Here is a 15,455-nt window from a genome sequence, read left to right on the forward strand (position 1 = left end):
GCTTCTGCTTTTGGAGGATGAATGGGCGCTGCTCCCCCCCCCCCCAAGCATCACCCCGAGCAGCCTGCATAGTGCTGCTGCTGCTTTATTTCTGGGAATCTAGTCCTCTCTTACTGTTCTAGGCTTTGCACTCCCTTCTGTTTCAATATTACCATTAACGTAATGGTCCCCACCACCACCAATACAGTGGAATAAAATGGGTGCCCTCAAAACAGGCATTTTCTCTTGTTGCTACCTGTTACCCCATTGGAGAAGCAGGGGAACGAGGAATGGTTCCTAGTACTTTTCCAACTGAAAGGTATAGGTCGGAAGAGGTCCCCTCTCCATAAACACTTGTTAGAGACTTTGTTGCCGGAGACAAAATAGAGGATACTTAATAGAAAATTGGGGGCACCTGGCTGGCTCAGTAGCAGGCGTGTGCCACGCTTGATCGCGGGGTCATGAGTTCAAGCCCCATGCTGGGTGTAGAGATTACTTAAGTGAACTTAAAAAAAAAAAAAAAAGCAGCCCATGCAGCAGGCACCGCTTTCTTTGTAGCCTGTCTTCACCCACAGCCAGCTATGGCCCGAGGGCTGGCCCAGGTGGCAGCTAATGGCGGCGCAGGCCTCTGGTGACCTCAGCTGAGAGCAGACTCGTATCTCTTGACCACCTGGCTGCTCTTCTCTCCTCCCCGGCATTTGAAACTCAAACTTATGTCTGTCTCCTCTTTCCTTTTCTTGCTCATCTTTAACATGGAAGCTCCTAGCTGTTTAAAACCTAGTTTCAAAATCTCCTAACAAAAAAATCTGGTAACCATTGCCCGCTAATCTTAAGGCAAGATCCTCTTGTGGGTTGTGGGCAGGGGTTTTGCTACCTGAGCCATCAGTGTCTAAAACCGCTAAGGAGGGTGTGGAGGAAAGGTGACTGGTCATCCATCTACCAAGCCTGGATTTGCGTCTCACTCCATCACTTACTACGTGTTTAAACTGGAGAAAATTAGCTAAATTTATTTGCTTCTGCAAATCGGGGTTCATTTCACACATCTTTGAGAACATATTTGTGAGAATCTGAGATAGTGTGATTTACAGCACCTAGCAATAGGAAACTACAGTGAATGGTCATTTAAACAGCCAAACTGAACTCTTGTGAAATTAGAGAATTCTTGCTCATTTGCTTAAAAAAAAAAAAAAAAAGGTCTTTCCTAAAATTCTAAAATGCCTTAGTAACTTCAGTGTAGTGAACATGGTTCAGTACTTTGACAATGATCTCACACTACCTTTGGGTGGTTATTCTAAAAATGAACAAGAACTGTGGATTTGAACACCTTGATCTGACAGATGAGCAAACCAAAGCTCAGGGAGATGAAGAGTCTTGGCCAAGGTCCCACAGCTAGCAAGTAATGCAGCCTCCAAGGACCACAGGTACAGATGTTAGGACACTGGCCTGAGTGATGCACTCTAACCAGGAGGCTGTCTTAGGTTGGAACTGATGAAAATTTCCAGCAATTTCCGTATCATCCCAGCAAACTTAAGTTGCAAACAAGCAGCATAAGGGATTTAGATCTGATGTAAGAAGAATTTCATCAGAGCAAAAGTTCTTCCACAGTAAAATGGATGAGCAACTCTCTGGGTTTTAGGAGAGTATCTGTTGGTACTGGGGGCAAAGCAGACAAGGATAGCAGGGGAGACCAGATGACTAAGGTTCCTCTCAGAATCGTGAGTGCAGTGAGCGAGGATTACTAATATCCCAGCTCATAATTACTAAGCAGATATCCTGTCCAGAAGGTTCAGTTGTCAGGCCATGTCCCCCTCTGACACGGCCCTAGGCAGCCTTCATGTAGTACAAGTTTACAGGTTATCAAGAGCAGGAGGGCTGTTCACTCAGCAGTGTCCAAGTTCTGATGGAAGCTGTCGCTCCTGGAGGAAAAGCTCTCACAAGTACCAGTATCCTGTGAACTGAAAGAACTTGCCTGTAGTAAGGAAACCGTGAGGAAACAGCACCCCATGGTTAGGATCTGAGAATGACCGAGTACTTGTACAGTAACCAAAACAACTCAGGACAGCCTAGATGACATTCCCATCTGTTGGATTACAGCAGATCCAAGATCAAATTCTAATAGTTCTTGCCAAACTTGTTAAAACAAAAGCCACCGTGACTCCTAGCTGCAAACTTGATAGTTTCATCTCATTTCCAAATCCTCTCCACTCTTAAGTCCTTTGTTTTCCATGAACAGAACATGGAGTCACTGGGCTGTAGGGTAAGGGAATTCCGAAGCTTGGAAAACTGCGGAAGGGAGAAAACGAAGCAGAGCAGCCAGAGATGGCTCTGCATTCAGAGGCTGGGTTTAGTTCTGGTTGTGACCTGGGGCAAGTTTCTGAACCACACTGTGTCTTAGTTTTCCCTCTGTAGAGTGGGCCTAATAAGCAATGATCATCTCATAGGGTTGCTAGGATTCAATGATACAACATACGTACAGAGCCTTGGAGAAGGAACTCAATTAGTGTTGGCTATTATTGTCACTATTATTTATAACAAGTCAAATTTGCCACTGCACTTTATTGAACACTCAAGGCACCACAGAGGAAGAGAAAGGCACCAAAGAGAAAGGTCTCTTTGTTAAACAAAGATTTCATAGCAAATAGTGTTATTTTTTATTTTTTATTTTTTAACGTTTATTTATTATTGAGAGACAGAGAGAGACAGAGCATGAGCAGGGGAGGGGCCGAGAGATGGAGAGACACAGAATTCGAAGCAGGCTCCAGGCTCTGAGCCGTCAGCACAGAGCCTGACGCGGGGCTCGAATTCACAACTGCGAGATCATGACCTGAGCCGAAGTCGGACGCTCAACCGACTGAACCACCCAGGCGCCCCGCAAATAGTGTTAATTACACATTTATATACAATGTGAAGAGAAAGAGAATTTCAATTTTTGAGGAAAATGACTTGGGAAGGTACCTTCGGAAGCCTCCTTTCACACACAGGTTGTTGACAAAAAATTAGGAACAGTTCAGACTAAGCTAATACATTTAAATAATCAAAGGTAGAAAATTTCTGCAACAGAAAAACCAGTGAAGAATCTGTGGAAAATGACAGAACTTAATGGAGAAAAAAAAAGTTAAGAGATTAGTTTCTTAAAAAAGGCAAACTCCGTGCAGCTGAGGGATACCGTTTAGCGATCCCCTCCTGGCTTCTGAGCAGTTCTGTCAAGCAGTTCCTAAGCCAAGAGCTTCAACCCGTTCAGGTTCTGTGGCTGTAGCTCAGCTCTGCAGAACTGAGTGACCATCTGTTCTCCCGTGAAAATGCAAAACAAACTGCATGCTGGGAAGTAACGTCGATCAGCACCTCTGGGGGAAGAGCTTAGTAATGATCTTTTTCCAATTAAGAAGAGAATTTCCCATCGTGAACAAAATTAGAATTTTTGCTTAACTCAAAGAGAAATAAAGTAATTAATACGACTTGGCAGGTTCCAAAGATGAGAAATCTCAACTATAATCCTAAACTTTTAAAGTTTTTTAGTTGGCTAAATACAGCAGTTCATGAATATGGCTGGCTTAACCTCTTTCTCCTAATCTATCACATGATGGCAAGAGTATCACAGCCGGAGCAAGACTAGATTCTTTAAAGTAGGTACAAAAAATAGGTTAGCAAACCTAAACTAGGGCTGACAAACTTTTGTAAGAAGAATGATGGAAAAAATGTTAAAGGTGTCGGCATATTACCTAGCTCTTGTTTTCATGTAATTTTTTGGTTAATTATACCCAATAGACATGATTAAAACATACATCTGTTTTCTAAGATTTATATTGGACCAGACTTCCTTTTCATTAAGACCATGTGGATGGTTATAATCTGTATTGAATGCTTTTACCATAATACTAAGAAAAGGTCTTCACATTTTTTTTTTTTTTTGCAATGGTAGCTCTTCTTTCACAGGTAGGTTAAGAAGCTGACAATCTCTCTCCCGGTACTTTCTGAGATTCATTTATCAAAGGTAGTTTGTAGGTGGTTTAAGAGTATGTGAAACACCGTAACTGAGCTCAGTGAGTCACTAGCAGACGGTACTGAAGCCACTGATCCATGCTGGAAATTGCTGGGATTACATCTGGAGTTTGCAGTTTTTCCTTCTGTAACATGGAAGTAAAATGTATGTATCCCACTCCTTTAAATGCCTGGACGGGAGAAAAAACCAAACATTCCTTTATCTCAACATAAGTAAGGTGCCTGTACATCTCTGATGACAGGGTTTTCACTGAAGAGTGGAGTGGCCCTCTTGTCGTCTCCCTTTACAAGATGCTGAAGCAAGGACAGTTTTGTCCTTATCTGAACTTCATCGTAACTTGACAAAGTTATGACATTCTGTTAGCTACACAATGTCAGAGTGGGAAAGGACCCCCAATGATCTAATAAACTTCTTACCCTGTGCTGGAGCACCTACTGGACAACATAACCACTAGGTGGCTGTTCAGAGTATCTTTTTACAAGTGGGATCATAAAATGAAGAAACCAACCAAAATCCTCCAACTTTTGATCCCAGAAGAGTATTCTTAGCACAGGTACCCAACACTCATACTACTAAGAAATTGAGAATTATTACCTGCCAAATAGCAAAAGAGAAATTAGAATTACTTTCTAAGATCAGGTCTGTACGGTTTATCAACCCTTTTGCAGTGCTGTATTTTTTTTTTTCTAGTCTAAAGACTATCTGAACATTAAACATAAAAAACTGGGAATCTATGATCTTGAAAACAAGGACCTCAATAAAATGCAAAATGACTTTAAACCTCTTATTCATTAAGTAATTGGGTTCAATATATCTAGAAACATCATTTACCATCCATATGAAGAATTCAAAAGCAAATTAACTGAAGTTTGTATTTAAAAAGGAAAATGGGAGGGGAACCTGGTTGGCTCAGTCGGTTAAGTGTCTGACTTCGGCTCAAGTCATGATCTTAAGGTTCGTGGGTTCAACTCCCACATTGGGCTCTGTGCTGACAGCTCGGAGCCTGGAGCCTGCTTCAGATTCTGTGTCTCCCTCTCTCTCTGCCCCTCCCTGGCTGCAACTCTCTCTCTCTCTCAAAATTAAACATTAAAAAACACGAAAAAATAAAAGAAAGAAAGAAATACAAAGGAAAACGGATGGCAGCTATTCCAAGGAGGAAAGACTCCAGTGAATGCAACACTTAGCTACTTTTAAGGGTCTACTAGATAGAATCTTTTAAATATAAGCTACAGTTCAGCAGCTTTAAAATTTCATGTTTATTCATATTTTTCAAAATATATGTACATAAAAAAAGGAAGATTTACAACAGGAAAGATTGCCTTACATGCAACACAAATTCCAATGAGCTCATGATGGGATCACACATGATTATGGATCTACTTCAAGCCAATCTTCTCAAGTCCATTTCCCAGCCACACTCTAGGCTGTAGATGAGATCCCAGGAGACAATGCAAGTGGAATGAAGGAAACAAACGTCTTTTGCCTCTGGCAGTACTCAAGGGGCCAGAAGATGTACACCAAAAAGTTTAAGACAATTAAAATGTCAAGTGCCACAGGGAGGATAAATGATAACCGGAAATCAGTATTTCTCAAGTAGAAAGCTAGTACTATTTAACACAACTTCACAATACTAAACCAAATACAAATGAGAAAGGGTTAGGTAGTTGGGCTTCATTTACTTTTTTTTTCTTTTTTGTAAATATCTCAAAAAAAGAAGCCACTTGCTTGATATCAAAAGTGCTGTGGAAAGAAAGGAGGGGAAAAAAACCCACAGATGAATCTGGAATTTAGTTTATTTTAGCAAATTGTATGTTTTTCCACTTAACATTTCTATATTAGCAATGATGTAACTCTCCAACATTTCCTTATAAAAAAGGCAAACAGGAAACAACTCATGCTCCGAATATTAAAAAATATATTTAAACATTTGATCAAGATTTTATATGGTTTGGTTTTTGGTAACACAGGTGACACCAGAAATCATAAACTCAACATATTCCTGTATTTCCCTTCAGTCAGAAACCAAATGGTGGAGGGAATTTGTGCTTGTGGTTGAGGGAGCGCAACGCTCTGGGCCAGTGAAAAACACCTGGAAATCGGCCAACGTGAAAAGTGGCCCAAAGGAGTCCTAGGACTGCAGAATCTAATGAAGTCATAATGTTTTTTGGCTTATTCCCAAAGCTAAGATGTCTCTGTGTTTATATAGTTGGAGAGAAAGGGTTAGTGGAGTGGTTTTATAAATAAGATTAATTATTATAGCTATAACTGAAGTCTCCAGGCAGAAGGCTTTTCCATTCAGTCAGTGCTATATACTGCCTCTTTTTTTTACTTCCAGCACCTGACCAGTATCCTATTCTTGATGTTTTCTACAAATATAAAAATCTTTGCAAGTGTTTAGATAAAGCTGGAAGAAACAAAGAAAAAAAAAAAAGAGCCAAAGCTGACAATAAAAAAAGAAAGAGGGTTGGGGTAGAGGGAGAAAAAATGACAAGTGGAGATTATACAGTTCAGGAAAATCCGGAGTTATCGCAGAAATTAAAATGACTGAGGGAAGGGGTAGGCACCAAGAACAGCACCTAAAGCGAACAAATGCCTAAATTGGTTTATTTATATTCCCTCCCCACAATGTTCATAGGGAAGGGGAAAAATGTAATTTTAAAAGCATCAAAACTAAAACAAATGCACACTGACCTTAGAAAATAAGATTCTGAATTTTATCATGATACCCTTTTTTTCCTATAAAATTTACTTTTTTGCTTTGAAAGACTTCTTCATGTTGGCTTTGCCCTTACTGGGCAATTTCACTTCCTTTCTCACACCGGCTGCAGGCTTTTTTGAAGAGCCACCGCTAGGTTTCTTGATGACTGAGGATGAGGGTCTGGCTTTCTTGGCAGGAGTTTTGGCCTTAGGAGGGGCTTTCTTAGACAAGGGCCTAGCTTTCCCCCGCTGGGCAGCTGGGACTTTGGGCGCAGGCTTGGACCCTCTCTGCTTCACCGATGCGGCCTTCACCGAAGACTTGGCTGGGGTTTTCTTCTGCAACCTGTGAGAACAAAGAGCAAAGGCGATCACTTAGTACTCAAGAGACTCACTCTGCCAGGACGACCAGATACTTTGCCAAAAAAGACACAGGGCAGACAGAAGTCACCGATGTAAAGGATAGGAACGTGGTGATTTGACTATAGCCCTTACTAAAACTGTGTGAAAATTCAACCACTTCATGGGAGTCTGTACATAATTTGTGATGTTCTTCCTAGGAAAACATGGGATTGTTTTTCTTTGAATAACCAACCAACTACGGACATACACACAGATTTGACCAAACAGTAAATTACACATATTCACAGTGCTTCCTAAGTTCAAAGCCCCTGAATTTCCAGTTAAGACAAATTCAAATGTTACACCAAGAGCCTTCTGAGAAGAATCCTGAGTTGTTACAATGTTATTAATTACTATTACTGCCACTATTAGCTTAAAGGTAGGACATCCACACATCCACACCTTCTTTTAGGTGGTGGCTCTTCGTCATCAGAGTCTTCTTCTGAAGAGTCCTCCTCATCTTCATCCTCGTCTCTTGAATCATCTAGCTCTTTCTTTGGAAATAGAACTCCTGGGCTATGAGAAGAAAAAAAGGAAAGAAAAATAAGGTAAAATTACATAAAAGAGAAGTCCCACATAGGAAAGGGAAAAATGTGAACCTAGATGCTCTTTCTTTGACATTCCACATCTTCCTGCCCTCCCCAAATGCCATGTTGCAAGTGTTGGGTTACAGTTTAACCTGTTTTCAACACACATGCAGTTATAACAAATCTATTAAGAGTCCAGAACCGTACCTCATTCCCTTCCTCCTACCATTAGAAAAAATGGACTCTTTAATTTATTTTAATTTTTTAATGTTTTTTTTTTTTTAATTATTAATATTTATTCATTTTTGAGAGACAGAGAGAGAGTGCGAGCAGGGAGGGACAGAGACAGAGAGGGAGGCACAGAATCCGAAGCAGGCTCCCAGCTCTGAGCTGTCCGCACAGAGCCCGATGCGGGGCTTGAACCCACGAACGACAAGATCATGACCTGAGCTCAAGTCGGAAGCTCAACTGACTGAGCACCCAGGCACCTCTTTTTATGTTTTGAGACAGTGAGAGAACACGGTATGACAGTGAGGGAGGGGCAGAGGGAGGGAGAGAATCTTAAGCAGGCTCCACACCCAGCACGGAGTCCAACATGGGGCTTGATTTCATGACTGTGATGTCATGACATGCACCAAAATCAAGAGTCGGATGCTTAACTCACTGAGCTACCCAGGTGCCCCAATAAGATGGATTTTTTTTTTTTTACTGTTTATTTATTTCTGAGAGGGAGACAGGCAGAGCATGAGAGAGGGAGGGGCAAAGAGAGGGAGAAACAGAACCTGAAGCAGGCTCCAGGCCCCAAGCTGTCAGCACAAAGCCTGAGGTGGGGCTCGAACTCACAAACTGTCAGATCATGACCTGAGCCGAAGTCAGACACTTAACCGACTGAGCCACCCAGGCGCCCCTAAAATGGATTCTTAATCATTTACTTAGTAAGCAATTTAAGCTCCTGATGTGTGTCCAGCACTGTATTAGCCACTGAATATACAGCAGTGACTGGTCTGTCTACAAGACAGCAAACAGTTTGCACAGCAGTATACATTTTTTTGGCCTCATGATACTGGCAAAAGACCTCAAAATATCATAAAGGCTGAATCTCTTCAAAGTTTTAGAGAAAGTCAGCAAGGATTTTCTAATTTTCTTTGCCCTTATTGATACAAATATTGATTCCATTGTGTAATAAGTCCTTGAATTATAACATTTTATGTACATGACTTTAAGAATTAAATTTAATATTTGAAAAATTCAAATAATATGCAATCGGCCAAGTAACAGAGGCTTGTACACAAGGTACAATGTAAGAAATACACTATACTCTTGCTAAAATAGGGCTTTAGTGGTACATGTCATGGCACTTTACTAGAAATCAGAGTATGAGAAGGCCATTGCACAGGTGCACAGAACAATGCTTGGCCCCAAGGAGGTGCTCAATACATTTTTTGGTTTGGTGCATAAATAAAGTATAGATCAAAAAGATTTTCAAGGAAATGGCCCTACCTCTATAGTATGGAGAAGGCAGACTGGGGTTACTGGAGCAGCCAATGCTCTCCCCTCCTTGAGTGACGATGAAAACACACATCATCCTCTAATAATCTTGTCATTATCATTTATTTAATAAAGAAAGAACGAACACAAAAATAACTGGCCGATGATCTCAAAGAATTCCATGCTTGATTTTAAGGCTAATAAGATCTAGCAGGGTAGCCAACATTCTCCAGTTCTAACATGAAAAGTGTCTGCTCTAAAACAATACTGCCTTAAGTAATCTTTATTTTCAAGTAAAAGAGTAATAAATTAATCAGTTAAGCCCAAGATTTTAAATTTACAATCACCAACACTTCACATTATGGCCTGGCTGCTTACCTGGGGTAATAGGGAAAACAGAGCTGGAAGGTGCCACTGAATCCTTTGCCAGAGATCTGTTCCATCCATCCATTCTTTTCGCATTTCTGAAGAGTCTTCTTCAACAAATGCACTGAATAAAAAATCCAGAAATGAAGAAAGTTACCTACAATTTTTTTTTTTTAATTCTTAACATTTATTTATTTTCGAGAGGCAGAGACAGACAGAGCATGAGTGGGGGAGGGGCAGAGAGAGAGGGAGACACAGAATCCGAAGCAGGTTCCAGGCTCTGAGCCGTCAGCGCAGAGCCCCGAAGCGGGGCTCGAACCCACAAACCGTGAGATCATGACCTAAGCCGAAGTCAGATGCCCAACCGAGCCACCCAGGTGCCCCTAGTTATTCTATTTTATAAGTCCCTCAACCACAAACATTTATATACAAATTTACTGTCCTGTCAAACAGTAGGTGACATGTGCTAACTGAAATTTTTGTGGTCAGAATTGTTAACTAATTCACTTAACAATTAAGTGCCCATAAATTTGAAAAGAGTTAAATTGTCATGGCAAGAGACTGACCATTAAGTCCATTAAGACCATTAAGACAAGTTCCTCGTTTCAGAGAAAGCAGAACAGGAGCCCAGAGTGGTGACTGACGTGCCCTACAGTGACGCAAAAATGATTAGTAGCCAACCTAAAACTAATCTCTTATTTCCATTCATTCAAACATCTATTGGATACCTGTATGTACTCAGAAATAATTTAGGACAGTATCTATAAAGATGACAAAACTGGGGGTACCTGGTGGCTCAGTTGAGTGTTCATTTTCTGATTTTGGCTCAGGTCATGATCTCATGGCCTGTGAGTTCGAGCCCCGTGTCGGGCTCTGCGGACTGTGGGGCTCTGTGCTGTTTGCAGAGCCTGCTTGGGATACTCTCTCTCCACCCCTTGGCCCCTCCCCTGCACACAGGTGTGCAAACATGCTCTCTCAAAAATAAATAAACATTAAAAAAAGGAAAGCATTCCTTCATAACATTATAAAATTCATACTGCATAGGTTAAAAGTCAGTATTAAGACTTCAAAATTACTTTTTTATTTTTTTTTATTTTTTTTTTAACATTTATTTATTTGTGAGACAGAGAGAGAGAGAGAGCATGAACAGGGAGGGTCAGAGAAAGAGGGAGACACAGAATCTGAAACAGGCTCCAGGCTCTGAGCTGTCAGCACAGAGCCCGACGCGGGGCTCGAACCCACAGACTGTGAGATCATGACCTGAGCCGAAGTCGGGCGCTTAACCGACTGAGCCACCCAGGCGCCCCCAAAATTACTTTTAATCAAAAGAATACAGCCTAGTGTGCATTTTGTTACTTATTTTCCATATTCCTTACCCTACACCACTATACCTATTCTAGTAGTTCACTGAGAAAATATACAGCCTCGTTAACCTGGATATGACAGTGCTAAGGCGAGGCTTTTAATCTCAAATCACCACCTGACAGGGTAAAGACACTTTCCTGAGAAAAGTATTCTTTGTTCTAGGGCTTAAGGCAACAAGAAACAACAATAAATAGCATTTTAAAACACCTGCTTGGCTTCAAGGGAAAATTACATGGTTTGGTAGACATTCAGAAAGGCAAAAAGATACTATACTTGAGAGGTATTCTGAACCAAGAGATTTATCTAAAATCTTTATAGTAAAGTAAAATCAAATCCTGATCTTCAGCAGACATTGTAAATTAAGGATAAGCCTTGCTTATTTGTTTTTCCTTTTGTAAATAATAAATTTGTAAAGTTGTTCCCTCTTGATTTTCAGTCAGCAGTTAATGCTTTGTAATAGCATGATCTCCAGAACTGTTTACAAGGCAATCCCCCCCCATCCCAGTTAAATGCACACAACTCTGAGCCTTACTTTGATAGTTAGAATTGGTCCCTGGGTGGTTCTCCAGGACATACTTCTTCAGAGCAGTGGTAGAGCAGGTCTTCGGCTCATTCATGGCAGCAATAGCAGACAAGATTGCATATTCCATCAGGCTTCCACCAAGCAGGGGTTTCTCCCCTGATTTCTTCAGCTGTTTTCCAAGGAGGAAGAGAAAAGCATCAAGACAACACTCTCCCAAAGCAGGTCAAGACAAGACTCCTCTGCACCAGGTGGGTCGGAGTTCCTGCATTAGCACAGATATGTTTTACAATAAATTGTCAGGTTAGGGACTTTCTCTTCCCGCTCATCAGGTATTTAATCTAACTGAGGAGTCCCAACCCTCCTATGGATATTTTCTCTTTCCATTAACCCCTCCATCCAACCTAACAGAGCAACAGCTACCCTTAACTTAAACAGAGTGACAGCTGTATCCCAATAAGCAGGTTAACTTGTTATGTCCCAAATAAATAAGACAGTTTTGAGAATACTTCCTTGTCTCAATCTGAAAAGTGGAGTAGTTAGAAAAATAATAAATAACCTTTTTAATCCTGTAAAGAAAATAGCAAAGGAAAAGTCTGATAATTGTTTAGGGTATCATACAACAGAAAATGACATAGCATATTCCAAGGACAAAAGGATGGGGAACAAAGGTCAGCACCATTAAGCACAAAGAGTAAAAGGACAAACTCAGGTATGATCTACAACAGAGATTCTCAAAGAGTGGTCCACAAACCCACTGGGGATCCTGAGACTCTTTCAGAGGATCTGCAAGATCAAAACTATTTTCATAATAATGCTAAGACGTGATTTGCCTTCTTCACTGTGGTGACAACTGCACTGATGGTGGAAAAGCGATGGTGGGTAAAACTGCTGATACCTTACCATAAATCAAGGCGGAGACACAAAAATGTACCAGTAGTTGCTGTATTTACTGCTATGTGCTTGTTTAAAAAAAAAAAAAAAAAAGCCAATTTCACTTAAGAATGTCTTCAATGAAGTAGCAAAAGTTATCTTATTAAATCTCAATCCCAGTACATGTCTTTTTGTTATTTTATGGGATGAAATGGGAAGAACACATTAAGCATGTCAACTGCATGTGGAGATATGACGGTGGTCTCAAGGAAAAGCACCCCAGGGTCTGAGTTGTGAGCTGAACTAGCTTCATTTTTCATGGGATACTCCTTACTTGAAGGAACGACTAATAGATACACTATGGTTAATTATTATTTAGACTTGGGCATCTGATAGACATTTTCTTGAAAATGTAATAAATGAGCCTCTCCCTTCAAGGAAAACAACTAACAGTATTTGTTGCCAAGCATAAAATGCAACTTTTTAAGAAAAAATTTAAATCATGGAACATTTGTAAATACTACGGTGAGCTTAGTAATTTCTGAGTACTTAAATATTGTTCTGATAAGATCGGTGGGTACTATTACTTTTGTTACTGTTTGATGAAATGTGGTAACACTTTAATTATCTGCATGATTCAGTGAACCACTATCTTCCAAATGACCATGTTATAAAATTATGCAGTTAAAACATCTGCTCCAAGTTCAAGACAGACCCAAAGATTTAAGGCAAGAGTACAAGAGGTTCACAGGTATGGTTTTAGGTTCCACATGGTAACTAACCTTTAAGGAATTAGCACAAAATCAATTAATGTAATACACCGTATTAACAGAATAAAGGACAAAGATCACATGCTCATCTCGAAACACAGAAAAATCATTTTACAAACCCCAAAGCTGCTCATAATAAAATCTAACAAACTAGTAATAGGGGAGAAATCTTCTCAACCTGATAACAGGCATTTATAAATAACCCACAGCTAACTTAATGATCGAAGACTTGATGTTTCCCCTTTAATAAGGGGAATGAGACAAGGATGTCTGCTCTCAGCATTGAACTGGAGGTTCTATTCAGTATAATTAAGCAAGAAAAAAGCAAAGCAAAACAAAACAGCCAGATGAGAGAGGTAAACAAAATGGTCTTTATCTGCAAATGACATGACTCTATGTAGAAAATCCTAGGGAATCCACAAAAATCCTAAGGAATCTACAAAAAACACTACTAGAACTAGTGAATGAGTTCAGCAATGTTGCCGGATATAAGATCAACAGACAAATCAACTGTATTTCTAAATGTCAGCAATGAACAATCTTGAAAATATTTCCATTCACCGTAACGTGGAAAAGAATAAAATACTTAGGAATAAACTTAAATGTAAGACCTATATACTGAAAACTACAAAATGCTCCTGAGAGAAGTTAAAGATCTAAATAAAGAGACAGTCAGTGTTCACGAACTAGCAAACTCAGTATTATAAAGGCAGTGATTCTTCCCATATTGATGTATAGGTTCAGTGCAATCTCTACCAAAATCCTAGCTGGGTTTTGTGTGTGTGTGTGTATGAAAAATAACAAATGGATCCTAAAATTCATATGGAAATGCACAAGACTGAGAATAATTGAAATATTCTTTAAAAATTACATTTTTTGACATTTTCCAATTTGAAAACTTGCACAAAACTTTCAAAGCTACAGTCATCAAGACTATGATCCTGGCATAAGAATTCATACATAGATCAATGGAGAAAAACCAGGAGTCCAGAAATAAATCCTTAATATGTATGGTCTTTTTTTTTAAATAAAGATGCCAAGGCAATTCAGTGGGGAATAGATAATCTTTTAAATAAAAAGTGTTGGGGGGGCGCCTGGGTGGCTCAGTCGTTTGAACGTCCAACTTCGGCTCAGGTCATGATCTCACAGCTCGTGGGTTCAAGCCCCACATTGGGCTCTGTACTGACAGCTCAGAGACTGGAGCCTGCTTCCGATTCTGGGTCTCCCTTTCTCTCTCTCTGCCCTCTCCCGCTCATGCGGTCTCTGTTTCTCAAAAATAAATAAACATTACAAAAAAAATTTTTTTAATAAATAAATAAATAAATTAATTAATTAATTAAAAAAAAGTGTTGGGGCACATGGGTGGCTCAGTTGAACGTCTTGACTTTGGCTCAGGTCATGATCTCACAGCTTTTGAGTTCGAGCCCGACATGCGGTCTCTGTTTCTCAAAAATAAATAAACATTACAAAAAAAATTTTTTTAATAAATAAATAAATAAATAAATAAATAAATAAATAAATAAATAAATAAATAAATAAATAGTGTTGGGGCACATGGGTGGCTCAGTTGAACGTCTTGACTTTGGCTCAGGTCATGATTTCACAGCTTTTGAGTTCGAGCCCGACATCGGGCTCTGTGCTGACAGCTCAGAGCCTGGAGCTTGCTTCCGATTCTGTGTCTCCCTCTCTCTCTCTGCCCCTCCCCCACTCACACTGTGTCTCTCTCAAAAAATAAACGTTAAAAAAAAATTAAAAATTAAAAATAAATAAACAAATAAATAAGTAAAAGTGTTATGAGGTGCCTGGATGGCTCAGTCAGTTAAGCATCCAACTCTGGCCTAGGTGTTGATCTCACTGTCCCCGAGTTCGAGCTCCACACTGGGCTCTGTGGTGACAGCTCAGAGCCTGGAGCCTGTTTCGGATTCTGTGTCTCCCTTTCTCTCTCTGCCTTTCCCCCACTCGTTCGTTCTCTGTCTCCCTCTCAAAAATAAACATTTAAAAAATTTTAAATAAATAAATAAAAAGCATTAGGACAACTGGGTATCTATGTGTAAGAACATGAATTTATAGCCCTACCTCATACCATAAACAAAACTCAAAATGGACAGAGCCTAAAAGTATTTAAAAACTCTTAAAAAGAATGTAGGAGTGAATCTTGTGATCCTAAGTTAGGCAATGATTTCTTGGATATAATACCAACAGCAGAAGCAATTTTAAAAAATGACATACTGGACTTCATCAAAATTAAATACCTTTGCACTTCAAAACATACCATTAAGAAAGTGGAAAGCACAGGCCACAGATGAGGAGAAAATATATGCAAATCATGTATCTAATGAGGAACCTGAATCTAGTTAATAACTTTTACATCTCAATAATAAGACAAATAGCCCAAATTTAAAAACAGGCAAAGAATTTAAATAGACATTTTACCAGAAAAGATAAAATGTCCATTAAGCACAAGGAAAGAT

The 15,455-nt window shown here is 39.8% G+C and overlaps 1 protein-coding gene across 8 annotated transcripts in view; it reads right to left on the minus strand.

Moving 5' to 3' along the window:
• Positions 1–5,215: 5,215 nt before the first annotated feature.
• The window catches only part of HP1BP3 (heterochromatin protein 1 binding protein 3), a 39,093-nt gene continuing 28,853 nt past the window's right edge, over positions 5,216–15,455 (minus strand). For 7 of the 8 annotated variants that reach the window (XM_045035216.1, XM_023258244.2, XM_023258245.2 and 4 more), the window contains 4 exons: positions 11,354–11,513; positions 9,469–9,580; positions 7,478–7,591; positions 5,216–7,019 (listed from right to left, as the gene is read on the minus strand). In XM_045035216.1, the coding sequence (XP_044891151.1) occupies positions 6,725–7,019; positions 7,478–7,591; positions 9,469–9,580; positions 11,354–11,513 (681 nt within the window). In that variant the 3' untranslated portion in view covers positions 5,216–6,724. Of the gene's footprint in view, positions 7,020–7,477; positions 7,592–9,468; positions 9,581–11,353; positions 11,607–15,455 lie in introns of those variants that run through there. The other variant, XM_045035220.1, reaches the window with a different exon arrangement.

This window comes from Felis catus, chromosome C1 (assembly GCF_018350175.1).
Source record: "Felis catus isolate Fca126 chromosome C1, F.catus_Fca126_mat1.0, whole genome shotgun sequence".
Taxonomy (NCBI): domain Eukaryota; kingdom Metazoa; phylum Chordata; class Mammalia; order Carnivora; family Felidae; genus Felis; species Felis catus.